At 38.4% G+C, this 18,533-nt stretch overlaps 1 protein-coding gene across 11 annotated transcripts in view; it reads left to right on the forward strand.

Moving 5' to 3' along the window:
• Positions 1-18,533, forward strand: part of Pcdh15 (protocadherin related 15) — a 1,443,104-nt gene that overhangs the window by 1,152,858 nt on the left and 271,713 nt on the right. For all 11 annotated transcript variants that reach the window (XM_029482520.1, XM_021175219.2, XM_021175220.2 and 8 more), the window contains one exon: positions 13,079-13,272. In XM_029482520.1, the coding sequence (XP_029338380.1) occupies positions 13,079-13,272 (194 nt within the window). The remainder of the gene's footprint in view (positions 1-13,078; positions 13,273-18,533) is intronic.

Genomic DNA, 18,533 nt, shown 5'->3' on the forward strand with positions numbered 1-18,533 from the left:
ATTACCTCTTTGTATTTGCTGGGGCAATGCCAGCACGTTCCAAGAAGACTTCCTGTGCAAGAAATGTATGGTCTGATGAACTGTCATTACCATTACATTATTCAGAATGAGCAGGAAGCCACATAGTCCTTCTATGCAATCTGGTGGTTTCTTGAGTCTTATGAAAAGGAATAATGCAAAGAGGGTGTGAGAATCTTTCTGCAGGTTCTCTGCTCTGTGAGTGATCATAATGGGAAGGCTTCCTGTTCTTCAAGTACTTGTGTGGCACTTCTACTGAGGGGTTAGTTCTGGCTCATTTATTTTGAGAGGAGACCTGTAATCAGTCCATTTGCATATCCATAGCACCTGTGTGTGGTAGTTGATTAACAGAGTAGGCGTTGAATGTATGTATTTGAGACTGATGGAAACCAGCATCTGGGAACGGAGATTCAAGATGAGCGTGTGTAAGTCCGCTTAATGTCTATTCAATCCATGGCAAGGCACAGTTTTCTTTAAAGATGCATCTTTCAAAGGTAGCAGATAAGGGAATGACAATTATTTTCATGTTTTTATTTAATTAGACCTGATTCTCATCTCTATAATGATGTAATTAGGAATAAAAGTAAGTTTATATAGAAAACCAGCCAGCAGGGACCGGGAGAGTTTAACTAAGAAAACGATAGTAATTATATGGTGAAGCATAGCTCAAAAATGTTTGCCCTCAGGGATCAAAAGCTTATTTCCGGCATTTGAGGTCTACAAAAGTTAATTTCCCTTATGTATCTGTTTCTAAAACAGATCTGCTTTGCATTCAAAGATTTATATTGTGTGTATTTCCCTGAACTGTGGAGATTATGAAGACAGACTTGTTTGTGTCTGTATGCCTTCAAGTTTTTTTTTTAATTATTTAAAAGCCAGGAATTTAAGGTTCATAATTAGTATTTCTTATGTTACTCCTGGTGTGCACCGAAAGAACTGTGTAAATTATCCAGCAAGAGACCAGAGATACAAATGAAATTGATTTCCTAGGGAGACAAATGCTGAAAACAAAGCAAAGAGATTCAGAACTACAATCTGTGAATGCCGTGTGGGGTTCTTTCTGACTCATTTCTGTAGCCCTCTTGTCATTGACACCCCTGACCTGCCAAAGATCAGCCAGATGGCTTGTGGCTTAATAACGTGGTGTTGATTGAATGACAGTCTTAAAAATAAAAGGCGACAACAAGCACCTTCCCAAAAATGTGAGTCTTTGTAACAAGTGCTGTTATTGCGATGTCAGTGTCCCTATATTTCAGCCTGTCGTAAGAACTCAGGTCCACCATTGACTATAGTCAATGTTTTTTAATAGGTGGTATCTATTCCCTCCTATAGGAAGTGGATAGGTTGTACATGAGGAGGGAAATCAGAACCATCTCAATGCATTCAGTTATAAACTACCCCTATGGGTTTATAGTGTCTGCCTTCTTGAATGAATCTTGGATGAATGAACAACAAGGCAAACTTTAGGGACTATTCTCTTGAAGTAGCTCTTTAGCCTTCTGTATCTAGACTGGAATATAAACATTAAACCCAGATAAAATTCTTTTGGTCTTTAGTCTAGGCTGGCCATGGACTCACTAAATAGCAGACTATGCCATTGAATTGCTGATCCTCCTGGCTCCATATAGCAGATGCTGGGATTCTAGGCATGTGCCACTATGTTGATTTTATGCTGTGCTGAAAGGTAACCCAGCACTTTAGGCATGCTAGGCAAATACTCTATGAGCTAATCTGTACCTATATAGGTCTTTATTCCATTTCCTTAGTCTGTCCATTCACCTTATGGACAAAATTATCTGGAGGTATCCATCAATGCACATATCTACACAGCTATAGTGATATGTCTGCTCTCTGTCTGCCTTTATCTCTGATCTGTATGACCCAAACTTCACTGGTCAACACTGCCATAATCACATGGAACCACACACCTCATCAGGCAACCATCGAATGTCAAACTCGAAATCCTGTCTTTTAGTCCTCTATCTATGTGACACCTGTTACTGATCCGGTGGACAGGAGATCCTCCTGGCTGATTAAAACTTTATGACACTGTCAGGAAAGTTAGCTTTTGGAAAGGCGGGTACAAATACATGCTTTTGAGAGATTGATGTTATGAGCTCTTTCATAATAATTGTGTAATGCATCCAGACACCAGTTCTACTTGGAGAGAGAGAGTCAAAACAGTAGACACGTGAAACATTTGCTTTCATTTTACAATTATCGAAAAAAAAATGTTGCCATGTTCTATCAACACTGTTAATGTGTAAGGCTTTTCTATGGTTTTGCATATTTGGTTCTTGTGTGACAACTTTTCTATTAGAGATTTACCCTTTCCCAGGGTACCTGCTTTTGGAACAAAAGTCAATCTGACTATAGCTTTTGAATCTGCCTGTGTCAGAGTGCAGAACCTGGTACAAGTTCAGATTGCAGTATGCATGTCAGTTTTTCTATCAATTGCTCGGGAAAGAATTATCCTGGATAGAAAAGAAATTTAGATTTGGCTTTGCAAATCTGAGGTTTCCTCAAAATAATAGGAAGAGATCCTGGTATAGGCAAGCTGTTGATGCTCATGAGAAGGTTTGATGAAAGCCTCCTTTGAGAACTCCTTATTTAATATAATAAAAAGTGGAGGCTGAATGTGAGAGAATTAAATAACATCAGAGCAGTTCAGGTCTCTGACTCTCATCTCAGAATCTGACTTTGTGAATCAGTGAAACTCTAATACATGATTTTGAAATTTCCAGAGAAAATGAAGCACACACTTCAAACACCCCCACGGCTTAATGTCTTCTCACAATATCATTCCTTGTTTTTCTTTCCTCTGACAGTTCCTAAGAGATAAACACACACACTACTGATGCTTAGGCATCTAACTCACAATAGATCTAATACATGATAGATCATATATAACCCATGATAGCTGAGAGTTATACATTGTTAAACACATACTCTATTGAGGGACCCAACATCTTCAACTATTTGACTTCAATTGGTTGAGACACAGTCAGTAGCCCGTTATACTTTTAAGCTTCAAAGACACAGTTTATCTGATCAAGATAAATGATGCTGGGTGCAGAAACTCCAACTTGGTGATAATCCTGGGGTATCAGAACCAGGGTCAAGTTTACATAGCTTCAAGAAAGGACTCAACACTGGAAATCTCATATTCTACAGCAATAGGACCTCTAGGGTTCACTCTTTAGTTCTTCTAAGATATATGAGCACAGAACATGTTCGCTAAGGTATTTCTTATCATTTTTATCACCATAAAATTAAGTCTGAGATGTCTGAAGCATAAGAGTAGCCAGCAAAATGGGTGCAGCTCATAATGCATTTCAACTGGAAAACAGCTGGAATTTCCTGCAGGAGATGCTCTACAAAGTTCAGGCAAAATTTCCTTAGTATTCAAACATTCACTTTTCACTGAAAATCTTTTTCTGCCTTCTATTCATTATAGTCTTTAATCAGTATTGGCAGAACCCCTCAACATGTTTGTTTCCTAAGGCCAGTATCCATTCTTCTCCTGGTTAATCTGTCTCTATTGATAATTATCTATCATATGAGACTTAAGTTATGTCCCAGTTCACATTTCTGCCCTGGAGATCTGTATCTACTCTGCTAGCTACATAATGAAAAAGGAATCCTTTATTGCAATGAAGAGCAAAGGAAGACATGTGTTAGATACTTAGCTCAACAGTCTCCAATTATTTAACATACCATGGGATTTTCTCAGCTTTTCCATAAGATTACTTTTAAAGTATTTCTTAGGTGACTCTGGTTTTTGTATGGTTGGTTGGGCTAACCAGACACCATCTTGCATGTATAGAATTTTATTATCCAGAAAGGCAAAGAATCAGTATCACTGGACTAGCCAAGTGACTGAAGAAAAAGCTCCATGTGGTGTGGAATTGTCTAACCAAACCAAAGGTGTGTGTGCCAGTGGGTACATCACAGCACAAAACTCATAGGAAAGGTACAGATGAATTTCTCCTTCCAGGAAATATCAGCCTTCTACCACCAAATACTTGCAAACTGTGAACTTGCTTCTTGTTGCTTCCTGCTGCTCTTTCATGAGGAAGAGCCCGCTCTCATGTAAGCCCAGCTTGCTGAGAATTTATCACCAACTGGATACTGAGTTACATTGACTAATGTTCCTATATTTATTGAAATGTACATTGTAAGAATATCTCCTTATATTTAACTTTTAGGGCATTTTTGCAGGGTAGTTCATTAAATGGAAGGGTTGAATTTTACCCCCCCCCAACAAATTTGAATATGTTTTGCATCTGGCCTTTATTGTTTATAAATAGTAGTCAGTCAAACAACATACTTTATTTTTGCAAATTAAAATTTCAACCTTCTTGCTTTCAAAACATTCTCTTCCTTTTCCAGTGGTCTATGAATTATGGATCCGTCTGTGTTTTTATACTTTTGGGAATAATTAAACATTTGAATATTCATTACTTTTTTTTCTGAGTTCAATTCATTGAGACTCCTCTGATACTCTGTTACATGGATTCCTAGGCTCTGCCTCTGCCCTGGTGAACCAAGATTTTATAAAACTCTAGGTCAGAGAAACATTGCAACCTGGAAATCGGATAGAGTTTTTCCATCCCCATCCCTACATCCCCACCCCCACCCCTGTCACCTGGTCAAGAATCCCTTACCTTTCATGTCTCCTGCTAGTAAATTTACAGCTTTTCACTTTTCACTCTGCTCTGTCCCTGCAGCAGGGCGGAGCTGAGCTGGCTTCTGCTTCTGCTTTACTTCAGGTCAAGTGAGCTTTTCACTCATCTTTTTGGAAAGAGGGTTCACCTGATATCTCAAACCACCACTGCCCAAAGTCCTGTCTCTGATAGGCTTCCCTTTCCTATAAAACATTCATTTGAAGTGGGAGATATTAGGCCAAATAGAAATAGCGGAACAGATTTTTTTTTTTCGAGACAGGGTTTCTCTGTGTAGCTCTGGCTGTCCTAGAACTCACTCTGTAGACCAGACTGGCCTCAACTCAGAAATCCACCTGTCTCTGCCTCCCAAGTGCTGGATTTAAAGGCATGTGCCACCACTGCCCAGCAATGTATTTATTTTTTTATTTTTATTTATTTTTTTATATGCATTGATGTGTTGCATGTATGTCTGTGTGAGGGTGCCAGATCTTGCAGTTACAAACAGTGTGAGCTGACACGTAGGTGTGGGAATTGAACCAGGGTCCTCTGGAAGAGCAGTTGGTGCTCTTAACAGCTGAGCCATCATCTCTCCCGGAACAGAATTTTGAAGATGGAATGCACCTGGGAGGGAAAAGATACAGAATATTACTGTGCTCCTGTTTCAATGAGGAAAAGAAACTTTTTAATGCTACAACCACAATGGCTATTTCCCTGTATTAGGTATATGTTGAATAGAATTAGGAGGAAAAATTCTGTTTTGAGATAACTACAATCCAGTACATTAATTTTATGACTCAATCTCTATATTAGGCAGTAATATATATCTAAAATATTATACAAACAATAGAGTGTTGGCATATAGTAAGTTGTTCTGTTTAATTAAAATAAAGAAAATACTGCCTGAGAAAATTGGAACATTGCGAGTTCTTTCATATAAAGACAATCCTGTGGCCTAGGATATTATCCCTGAAGAACTATTTTCTTGTTTTCTCACAAACAGACCAAACCAAGAAAACAATGGGGAAAGCAGAGCAATCTCTTTTATTAAAATGCAGAACAAAAAAAAATGGGGGTCTCAGCATGACCTTACTGGAAGCAGGCTGATGCACAGTCCAATCTGTGTCTACCTGTGTTCTTTTGTGTGATTCGAATTTGTTCCCTGTTGAGATTCAAATAAATGACATTCAGAGAGGATCTAAAATTCTAAGGAAAGCAGAAGAAGCCTCCTCATTGAATATTAATATATATATATATACATATACATATATATATGTATATATATAATATATATCACACCAGACACCTATAATATAGAATACAAAGGTAGACAGGAAATAAGTCTTCATTCTTTATTTTACTGTTCATAATTTGGTCCAACCTTTTCATCCCCACATCTACTCTGTTATCTAAATCAGGTGTGCAAAGTTTTGGTTCATATTTTAGTGTGTACATGGGAGATTATCCATAATTTCATCATCAAAAGTAAGTCCTATGCAGACTAGACATATGCCTAAGTATGTAAGTGCACTTACTGTTCCTACAGATCCAGTTCCCAGCACCTACGTGGCAGCTTATGAGTCCAATTCCAGGGTATCTGTTAGCCTCTTCTGGTTTTCAAGGCACCATGCATGCATGAAGTACACACACACACACACACACACACGCACACTCACACGCACGCACACACACATGGAAACACTGAAAAGAAAGTAAGTTGAAATATTTAAAATGTATCACTGAAAAGACTCAGCCAGTAATGGCATCTGCCATCAATCAGTGAACACAAGTTTAGTCTGTAGTAATACACGGTGGAAGAAGCAAAGCAAATCCTAATGGTTATCTTCTCACCTCTACAAGCATTCCATTGCGTGTACACACACACACACACACACAAACAGACATACATTGAATATAAAATTTAAAAATAAGCATTAAACCAGTTCCCTTCCATCGTTTGCCTCTTGCAAGCATACTTTCTAACAAAAAGCTTGTCAGTATCTCCAGTCTTTCCAACCCTAAACACCAAAAACAACTACACTGGAGGAAACAGGTTGGAGGCTCCTCTGCGGGTTGCCCCTGTCACATGAGGCTTCAGTATATTGTGCATGTCAGTTGAGAGTCCTCTGTGCATTGTGCGTGTCACATGAATCAACCCCATCCCTTTGGAGTTCTGGCAGAGAGGTTTCCAAAGACTTATTGTTGTCTAGGGAGTCCTTCGTCAGCACGCTCGCAGTACTGTCTGTAGTTTCCTTGTGAGCTTGAGTTTTCAATTCCATGCTGCCCTCCCTGAACGTGTTCAGTTCCAGCTATCGCGTGTAGCTTCTCGACAGAGATAAGTCTTTAGAAATGCTCTGTTTGCTGTTTGTCATCATGCAAACACACTAGTATGCATGAACATACAACACAGGGCAAAAGCAAGAGTGACATACTCACACATGTGAGCAAGCACATGATGCAGAAGAACCACGCTCTACGGTAAAGGTGACAATGTGGAATCTGGACAAGCAATGAATATCATTCTGGCAGTGTGGGTATTCACACCTGCATCGCTCACATGAGGTGGTGCTCTGTGTGACAAGCACCATGGCTCCATCATCCCTGGCCTTCCTAGTTCCGTTTTAATCTCCCAGAATTGCCTTCACCGATGCAGTGCTTCTGTGTAGTGCGCATGTCATCTGCAGTCTGTACACAGAGCACAATGGTGCTTTATTCTTGTCCTTTACCCTTTCCCTCTTGCCATACCCTCATCTTTCAGATACTGCGGCAAGTGGAGCCCATGCTTAAGCAACTTTGTATCAACACTATCACTTGTTAGCCGTTTCTTGTGTTTCTTTTAAAATTAAGTTAGTATAAGAATGTTAGCATGGATTTATTTGTTTCTTTTTTTCTCATCTGGCTGCAAATTCCTCAAGCACAGGACTCTGCATCATTTGTGAACTTTTGTATCTCAAATTTCTCATAGATACTCCTGTGTTGCCTTGTAGCTTTGTAGTATTTGTCACTTATTCTGAAATGGATGCTTCCTTCATATGATGACTAGCTCCCAATAGAGATTAGAATCTAATTCAGTTATCATCATCATCATCACTGAGGCCTTGTGTAGCATACTTTTATAACTCTCTTCCTATGTAATCATGGAGTATTTATCAAAATTATGGAACCCAAGTTTCTATGTTTTAAGATGTGATCCATCTACAATGTATTTTGTAAATTTATCTTCATCACAGAAAGTGCCTCATAACTGAACATTAGTAGATGGATATTGTTCTAAATATCACCAGAATTTAACCAAATGACTAATATTTTCTGTATAGCTGGTTCAAATAGTCAACTTAGATAGCACACAGAATATTGGCAGACATTATAAAAAGGAAAGCACCATAAAAAGTATTTGATTTAAAATCCAGATAAGTTTAATTTTATGCTACAAAAATGAGCACATTAAAAATTGTGCCATTTGTTTTCATCACCCACCAAGCATCTTATAATTTATCTATAAAAATAATGCTACTATCTTAATGTCTCTGCCATTTATAATGAGTACTTAGCCACAGATGGTCAGATAATTTTGTGATCACATTTACCACATACCAACATATCTGGACATAGTCATTCGACACAAGGATTGTGGCACAAGCCAAGAGCATAACTGTTAAGATGTGTTGACTTGCAGTGGATGTTTCAAAGTTTGTAGTTTCTTGTTCAAGGAATTGAAAGAAAAGCCACATAAATTTGCAAAAGTAGAAAGGAAACTTTATCTAAAGCAAGACAATAGAAAGGACAAGCACATAACACAAGGCAGAAAGCAACAATGTGGAGAAGAAGCTCAGGCCCATGACTATTGTTTGGGGTTTCCCATTCAGGGATTCAGGAGGGGAAACCTGAGACCAGCGGCAGGGTTTGGATGATTCTCTGACTTGATCAACATATTAAGCTATTTATCTATTGCCCATGTTGTTTCTCATGATGCATATAAGGTTCAGTGGAGGAAACACAGTTTTGTCTTATTGATCCTGTACCCCAAACTAGTTTAGGCCAGATTTGCTTTTCTGGTCTCCTATCAGAGTGTGAGGAGAGTACATTAAAGTAGGGCCTCAAAGTTGCTAGGGCCTTGTTTGGAGACGCATGGGGGAATGCATCCTGCCTGAAAGTGGGGGTGCAAGGGTGTCAAACTCATTATTGGAAGAGAGGGGTGTGCCCAGCACAAACCAAGAAGAGTTTCATATTACTAAATTATTCCTCAGCTAATGTGCCCTACAGCTGGCTATAAAACGCTTTTTTTTTTTTTTTTTTTTTTTTTGCTTTGGGAATTATGTTTTCTTTTTTTCCTTTGTCCCCTATACCCTCCCCTCGCCCTGCTCCCCTACCCACCCACTCCCACTTCTTGGCCCTGGCATCCCCCTGTACTGGGGCATATAAAGTTTGCAAGACCTAGGGGCCTCTCTTCGCAATGCTGGCCAACTAGGCCATCTTCTGCTACATATGCAGCTAGAGACACAAGCTCTGGGGGTACTGGTTAGTTCATAATGTTGTTCCACCTATACGGTTGCAGACTCCTTCAGCTCCTTGGGTACTTTCTCTAGCTCCTCCATTGGTGGCCCTGTGTTCCATCCAAAAGCTGACTATGAGCATCCACTTCTGTATTTGCCAGGCACTGGCATAGCCTCACAAGACAGAGCTATATCAGGGTCCTGTCAGCAAAGTCTTTCTGGCATATGCAATAATGTCTGAGTTTGGTGGTTATATATGGGATGGATCCCCAGGTAGGGCAGTCTCTGGATGGTCTTTGCTTCCGTCTTAACTATGAACTTTGTAATTCCTTCCATGGGTATTTTTTCCCCATTCTAAGAAGGAAAGAAGTATCCACACTTTGGTCTTCCTTCTTGAGTTTCATGTGTTTTGCTAATTGTATCTTGGATATTCTAAGTTTCTGGGTTAATAACCGCTTATCAGTGAGTGCATACCATGTGTGTTCTTTTCTGATTGGGTTACTTCACTCCGAATGATATCCTCCAGATGCATCCATTTGCCTAAGAATTTCATGAATTCGTTGTATAAAACTCTTTTTATATAAAATTTAGGATTATTATTCATAAAATGACATACTTTCAGATCCAAATAACAATTTTTTAAGGTAGAGTTGACTGGTGTTTCAAGAAATCTCAGTATCAAATTCAGCCTTAGGCATAACTGTATATGAGGCTATTAGTACCAGTGCTGCTTCTACTTATTTCCTGGGCCTGCTTTATCTGGGTAGAAGTTTATCTCAGCTCAGGGCAGACAGCATCAGTAGCAATATCCATGAAGCCGTGGCTCAGCCTCACTACAGTGGCTTATAGGAGCTGGGTGTTGACATCACACACACACACACACACACACACACACACACACACACACACACACGGATTGGGAAGTGATTAACTACTCAACAAAAGAACAAACAAACAAAAAACAAAACAAACAAAAACCAACTAACTCTCTATGGCTCAGCTATCTCATTGTGCCTCTTCTTCTCCCTCTTATATGTTTTTTCCACTTTCATGGCGGCTCCTTCCTTTCTCCTTGTGGTCTGAAGCCCAAGAAACTGAAATCCTGCCTCTGTCTCTTCTCCTCAGCTAGTGGCTGCTGGCATCTTTATTTACCAATCAGAATTAACTGGGGAGCAGGGTCCCTCAGTGTCTTAAGTGCAGACTCTCTCATCTTTGGAGCAGTTTGGGGGGACCTAAATTAGCATTAGAATACAAGCAGCATTAGGCCGACCCATTACATTTCCCCTTTTTGTCCAATTAAAAAAAGGCTCTTTTCTCTCAGATATAAATTGAACACAATTATAACAATTATAAGGTATGATATATACTTATAACATCCAGTCTATCAGATTTGGCAGTTTAGATAAAGTATTCTATTTTTTGCAATATTCATTACTTTCATTAAGTTCTTAAGCTTTCCACAAGCTGATAGTGTAGAGGGGTTAGCTGCAGCATCTGCAGAATAGGTTAGCTCCTCTGTGCTAAGCCGACTGTAGATATAGATATTTTCTTACCACTTGTGTTTCTGTAGCCCTGTTTGGTATTTATAGCACCTCCCATATGGGTGCCTAGTTCAATTTAATTATCATCTATCACTGACTCCTTTCAGAACTCATTTATAAAAATGTTAAATAAAACCATCAGTAATACCTGTGTCCCCCAAGCTCACTCCCTGGCTCCTCTTCTTAAATGGATACACTGCCATTTATCATTAAATCTCTTTAGCCAATTTAATTCCCAAGAAAAATGTTAATATTGAATCCTCTCTGAGCTGAGTTTTAATTAAGATTTCCTAAGACATTTTGTGTAAGTGATTTACTATAATCAAAACTGCTATCTCCTCTTCAGTCCCCATCAGTCCCTACCCTTTATCTTCATACGAAAGATCAAGACTTTGTATGACAGGACCATTCCCCCCAAATACACATCATCCATTTGACTGTTTCTGAAAATAGAGCCCTTCTCCCTTTCCTTTAAGTCTATGTCTGTCATGCCCACAAAAGTCCCCAAATTATTTCAGGAAATGTCTTTCTGGGTGGCAGCCACATCTGCCTACCTGAAATGCCAACCTTTGGATGTAGCATCCTTAATGTCAGTCTCTAAATTTCCTTTTGTCTTCTCTATTTTTGTTGTTGCTATTTCTGTGCCCACCACCACCCCAAGTGCAGGGAATAATTAAAAATGTAATTAAAGCAACGGCAAGATGGATGGATCACGTAAAGGTACTCTCTGTCAAGCCTGACAGCCTGAATTTCATCCTAGAACCCTTGTGAAAGAAAGAGAAAACCATTCCTGAAAACTGTCCTCTAACTTACACACACATACACCACGCACACACATACACTAAACACACTAAATACAGTTATAAAAGAAATAGAAAACCAACTCCTAAAAGTTACCCTCAAACCTATACATACTACAGACATACACACACACACAAACACACTAAACACAGTTATAAAAGAAATAGAAAACCAACTCCTAAAAGTTACCCTCTAAACTATACATACTACACACACACCCCCTAAACACACAGTTATAAAAGAAATAGAAAACTGACTCCTAAAAGTTACCCTCTAATCTATACATACTACACACATACACAACCACATATACACAGTACACACACACACAACACACACACAGAGTTATAAAATAGGATCAGGACTAGAACATGCCACATGCCGCCTCAGTCATGGATGGGTATATGAACAATTGGTTGGCATTTTCCTGGCGATATTAAACGAGAACCATTTGTTAACATTGCCTCTCCCTGAGTCCTGCATTTGAAGTTTCAAGTTCAGTCTACAACATTCAGATCTTCTCAAACAATATCACCTAATTCCACCAAAGGACTCTAAACACTGAAGATCTGGGACTTCAGAGCAATAGATATTAACAAAACACAAGGGAAAGTGGCCAAGGAAGACAAACGTGGGCTAACTGGTTACAGTTTGTCCTTAGCCTAAAGACAAGTTTTGCATTCCTTTCTGGATAAAGTGAGGCCAAGCTCTTCTTGCCTTCCTATACTACTTCAGCAAAAATGGAAACAGCATTCTGTGAGAGCTTATGAAGCAGTTCTTAATAACATCTCCTTCAAGGATCACTCTTTCCCTTCTATGTAAATGTACATCTATCAAGAAGTGGAAAAGCCTTGTTTAACACAATAAACCACCATCGCTTTAATATCACTTTATGGAAATGAATAATGGCCAGTCTCCTCTTGCAGGCAGTCAGCAACTGTTGCCTGCAAGTAATCTGGGATGTGTGCACATCAAGTCTACAGGCACTTATCTGCTGTCATCTCAGTGGCTCCAAAACCAACTCTCTTTTCTTAAAAGAAAATGGTTTTTGTAGGGTGGGCTTTATCAGTCCATCATACGCCGGTGGGGGAGGGGGTGGTTATGAGGCAGGAGAATACTGCAGATGAGAGAACGAGGTAACATACACAGCAGCAATAAAGCCAACTTTGATCTTTCATTTTGTCCTGGTCTCAGACTACAGTGATATATGTTTATGTGTAAAGAATGAAAGGTAAGATAGAAAACTGATCCCATATAGGAATATTAGATTTTATGTAAAGCTTTCTTCCCCCTCCCCATTTGATTAAATTAGAATAAAGACCGTCTTCAATATTAAAAAAAAAACAAAAACCTGTTCTGAATGTGGTCACAAAGGGACAAAATGACAATATTGGTCCCTGTGGTGACTCGGTGCCATAACAAAACACAAAAACAGTGGAAACATTTGCATACCAATTGCATTGTACAGTAGCCTCAGTCTGAAATCAGCTCCTTGTGTTTGGTGGGAGCTGCACCACAGTGAAATCCTAACAAGATTTGTATTGTGCCTTTTCAATTCCAGCTGACAGCGGTAGATGCTGATGAAGGCTCTAATGGGGAGATCTCCTATGAAATCCTGGTGGGGGGCAAGGGAGACTTCGTGATCAACAAGACCACAGGGCTGGTGAGCATTGCAGCAGGCGTGGAGCTGATCGTGGGACAGACGTATGCGCTCACAGTGCAGGCTTCGGACAACGCCCCGCCTGCAGAGAGAAGGTGACTCCACCAGGCCCTGTAGTTCTATAGAAAAATTACTATATTTATACACTATCATTACTGAGGGGCTAGTATAAAAACGTCACCTCTTGTTATGTTCAGCTAAGCTTTTATTTAAAAAAAAGCCTTCAATATGCTTCAGTTTATTTTATAATATATATTTTTTAATTGAACACATTGTATGTATAGTCAATAGATCTGGCCTGATTTATTATATTTATATATAGTCAATATACTATAGTTACCATGATACAAGGGGTGTAAATCACCCATGGATTGTGACATTAGCCACCTCTTTGTGAGGAATAGGCTAAAGAACTCCCATGAGAAACCAGGGCATCACTCACACAGGGATTATTGATGTGCTAATTTTTATTTGTATGTATGTATGTTTATATGTGGTGTGTGTGTGTGTGCGTGGTATTTTCTTACTGTGCTCCCATTATGTATACTATACATTATAAAAGAAGAGCAGTAACAGTAATGATAAAATCCAATTATTATACCAATACAGTAGTACAACATGCCAGCATCACACACTTACACCTTGAGGTCTTTATTAAATAAAAAAAAAGGTTTCAAAAAACAGAGTCTCATCAAACAGAAGGCTGTTCGATTGATGAGGAGATGCACTGTATGCGTATCAGGGATACAGGAAGAATGGCTGGTTGATGGTCAAGGCAGGACAGAGAGGAGGCAAGAAGCAGACCACATTGTGATGACCAGACTAGCACATGACTCAAAGCTTAGCAAGTCTCTATTCCAAATTTTTCTTTTAATACTGTGGAACCACAATCTACCACGAGTGGCTGAAAATTCAGAGAGCAGACCTCAGATTGGCACAACTACTAGTATGACAGTTAATGATTCAGAGCAGAGACTTCTCAGATTGATCATTGCCTGTGTGTAGATTGCTCATGTAATGTTTGTGGCTGGATAATGATAGTCAACTGTTTTCTGCAGGGGAGTCATGCCTTCAGATTGAGTTGGTAAATGAGCTGAGGAGTTGGGAGGCTTTGCTTTCCATTCTATATCTCCTTGAAAAGTAAGATGGCATTTGAAAGTTACCAACATAAAAGTATCAATAGTTATGGATTAACACTACCAGAAAAAAAAAAGAGTATTCATGTCATGGAACCATAGCAGTGAAAACCTTGACAGCAACAATCGTAATTGGGGAGGTTCCCCACCTTGTTCTTTTCCGTTAGACCACTTGAGTTTGTAAATTTGAATATTGAACCTTACAGCCAATAAAAAACCAACTTCAGGTTTATGTTGTTTCAGCCTAGTGACATGTCCACAAGTTCATAGTAACCACAGTAAGAGTCCTTTGTCAGATTCTTGGGTCTTTTGTTTGGGGCTTTATTAAGAGCAAACAGATAGGCAGAAGTTAAAGGGTTAAAATGTCTGAAGATTAACACATCATTCAATCTAGTGCTATATGTTCATTAATATGTTTATTTGGTTCAACTGGGCTGAGTAAATACTGCTTAATCCTGGAATGAAGTATTACGACTATCAGGTTTGAAAACAGTCTCTGATCCCAGCCGTACCTCACTAAATAACCATAAAATTGATTGACACAATATGGTATCATCTCATATCCCTATTGCCATGGAATCCAAGTTAGTCCTTAGCCCATAACTAGATAATGCTCTTTAATAGGAAATTTTCCATTGTAAATATGTATGTGTGTGTACACACATACATAGTAATTATACATGGTGATAAATACATTAAAATATTCATTTGTTCTAACAAAACTATACTGGATTCCTAAAACCCCGTGTGTCTGGGGAAAACACTGGAACTAAAGTGAAGGGAAAGAGGGACCTGATGGGCTTCAATTCTTGCAGTGGCTATACACACATGCACACATGTGGTAGGAAATCTCAAGAGAGGAGAGGAAACAAAGATGGGGGTTGGGCAGGGAACACAGATGAAGGCAGGGCAGGATTGAGAAAACTTGAAACATTTGATCATTATCAGTGATCTTCTTTAACCATATTGACTATCCCACTGTCAAGATGAAGTTTAACTTGATGGAATCCCGTGATCATACACTCCAGCATCAATAGCTCCTTCTGTCCCATGTATACCCTTTTCTCTCTCATGCAAGATTTAGTTTTCTTCTTTATTCCTCTATGAAGTCGTCACATCAATGCTTGTTCTGTCCATGAAGCCTTGTGTGTTGCATGTATGATTATGTTTTCCATCTGAAAGTTATGCTCTCATCTTATAATAAGAGCTTCTTGTCTTTGAGTAAAATATGAACTCTCTGCTTCTGTAGATACCTGCATTTTCTGCCAAGACAGTAGAATGGAATTTGTGAGCAAAGAACTATAAATATAGATTTTGTAGCAAGTTATTAATGGGAGACAAAAGAAAACTCATTGTAATGTCTCTGTTTTAAGTCTTTCCAAAAAAATAATATGAGTACTAGTCACCTTTATCGTAGAAACACATAGTAATGTAGCCCACAATATAGCAATAAGCACGATATACAAGCTGACGTGCATACTGGTTATTATTTAAAGAATTAGAAAGTTAGGCTCTTTTATCTTTTTATAAATTATGACTTTCCCAGGTCAAAATACATTAGGTCTATCATTCTGGCTCTTCCTTATGCATATTTTATTTGCTCCTTAAAATAAAGAAATACACTTTCATCATAGGTGAAGTTTCAGTTACAACATAGGTAATTAAATATTAGAATTTTGTAATCTGAGGCCAAGACTTGCTTGGTACTAGGATTTTGTACAAGACAGCATCCTTTATAACAATACAAGGACCTTTAATGTTCATAACCATCAGATGAAAAACAAAACAAATAAACAAAGAAAAAACTCCAATATGCTTCACAAAAATCTGTTCTTATGAGATCTAAAAAGTTCAGAAACTTTTGACTGCATTTGAAGTTGTTAATGACCTTGGTAACTTTAATTCAGTCACTTAATCTTTGTAATTATTTAAAATTATAAACCTAGCTATTTAAATGGGGTGATTCAATGTGACTTTTTAAGTCCTAAGACTGTCTTAGAAATGAGATGCCTCTTTTGTACTGCTTTGACCTTTCTTCTACAACATGAGAATAATAAGGCCTCATGATTTCCAGTTTTATAAATGGAAAGTTATTTGCATCATACTTGCCCTATTACAAAAATAAAATATGAATAGGAAGAAACTTGGGTTTATGCGTTTAGGACCGGCTATAAATGTAAATATGAAATACTCACATAAAATATTATTTACCTAGCGACTGTCCTGTTTTACTGTGTGCTTAAACTATGCTGCTGAATTACTGCTGTTTATTACAGCATTAAGTCATCATTTTATTGTTAATGCTGTAGGCATTCAATGGCAAGAAAGCTTACCCTGACACTGTGCTGACATCAGGGATAAAGAGGAGATCTCATTTTAAAAGGCAGTAACCCTCAAAAAGACTGGTACTTATTAAACACGCCACAGCAAAGTGCCAAGATGGAAAAGATGAAATCTGAACAATGATCTTCCCCAAGCAACCCTGAGAGACAAGGGGGGGGGGGGCGGTGTTGGAAGCATGACTAGGAATCCCACCCCTTGGATTATGACAGAAAGGACCAGAGAGAGAAACGGGAGAGCAAATCAAAGAAGGCACACTGGACCAGAGTTGCCCTCTGTCTCAGCTCAAAGTAACAGAGTGGAAGGGGCAACAAATGCCTACGTAAACATCATCTGGCTACAAACCTGACTATAGGTCTGGGTGTGGTGGATTACAGCTCTAATCCAATGCTCAAGAGACTGAGACAGGATCGCATAAACTCATGACTCTCAGAGATGAAAGGTCCAAACTGACCTAGGTTCGGTAGTCAGACTCAAAAACAAGTCAGATTTCTGAGACTTACCTGTGACTACTGGCAAGCATGCTGTGAGGTACATGAACCCAGGATAGGGATAAAAATCCCTTCACTGACACCATAGGAATGGGACTCATTAGCACTAGAACTACCTTTCTGTTACTTGGGTTCTGTATGAATATTGACAAGCTTATAAAGAATGACGTGTTACTATGTTAACTGAGTGGCTCTCACCCTTCCGAATGATGCGACGCTCTAGTATGCTGTCGCATCTGGTGGTGACCCCCAACTATAAAATCATTTTTTTTATTTTTAATATTTTTATTACATATTTTCCTCAATTACATTTCCAATGCTATCCCAAAAGTCCCCCATAGCGCCCCCCACTTCCCTACCCACCATTTTTGTTGCTCCCTCGTAGCTACAATTTTGCTGCTGTTATGAGTCATAATGTAAATATTTTTTGAGATAAAGGGTTTGCCAGAGTGGAGTGGCCCACAGGCTGAGAACTGCTGCTTTAACTCATTTTAATTTACCCTTAAATGCTAAATTTTCATGATAAAGTCATCTAATTATTTCACTATTTTGTTCATATCTCCATGTGAATATATATCAATAGGAGATATAAGGAAAAACTATTCACTCTTTTTGTGAGAGTACTTTCACAAAATATAAACCAAAGATCAGAATGAATTCAGACACTTTGACTGATTATAAAACTCTGATGTATTTTAATTTCAAATGAGTTTACTTTGGGACAGTATTGCAATGAATGCAAGTTATAAATCTCTTAAAGCGTCTCCCAATTTAATATAAATGCTTAATAGCGTATGTGATCTGTCTACACAGAACTCAGTAGCCTGCACCCATGCATATTACAAATGGAGGAGCTACCAGCCACATCTCAGTGCTTGCGGTCTGCATTGAAAAATTCTAAAAAGAAAAATGAGTTAGCTATCCTAGAAAAATACAGAATACATTATAAAGAGTACATTGGTACAAGTATATAAATACATTAGAATAGATTATAAAAAGGATTCTGTACTACTTTAAGAAAAATCTAGCCCCCAAATAGCAATTTCCACTAAAACTTTTCACATTTAAAAAATATAATTTTTTTAAAAAGTAGTTCATAAGACCTATATTTTAGAGCACACATAACATTTCATTAAAATATCATATGCATTTCTAGGTAGACCAGCTCTGTAAACTCATGCCTCTCATTTATCCATTTTAACAATATTTTTTATTAGCCTCAAACATCTGCAGCTTCAGTTTTCATTGTCAAAAAAATTCAGAGTTCAAAGATGCTAAAAGAATTGATATGAGGACAGATCATGGAAACAGAAACTAAACAGGGACACAGTGAAACTAACAGAAATTATGAATCAAATGGATCTGGCAGATATCTACAGAACATTCTAT

Source organism: Mus caroli, chromosome 10 (assembly GCF_900094665.2).
Source record: "Mus caroli chromosome 10, CAROLI_EIJ_v1.1, whole genome shotgun sequence".
Taxonomy (NCBI): domain Eukaryota; kingdom Metazoa; phylum Chordata; class Mammalia; order Rodentia; family Muridae; genus Mus; species Mus caroli.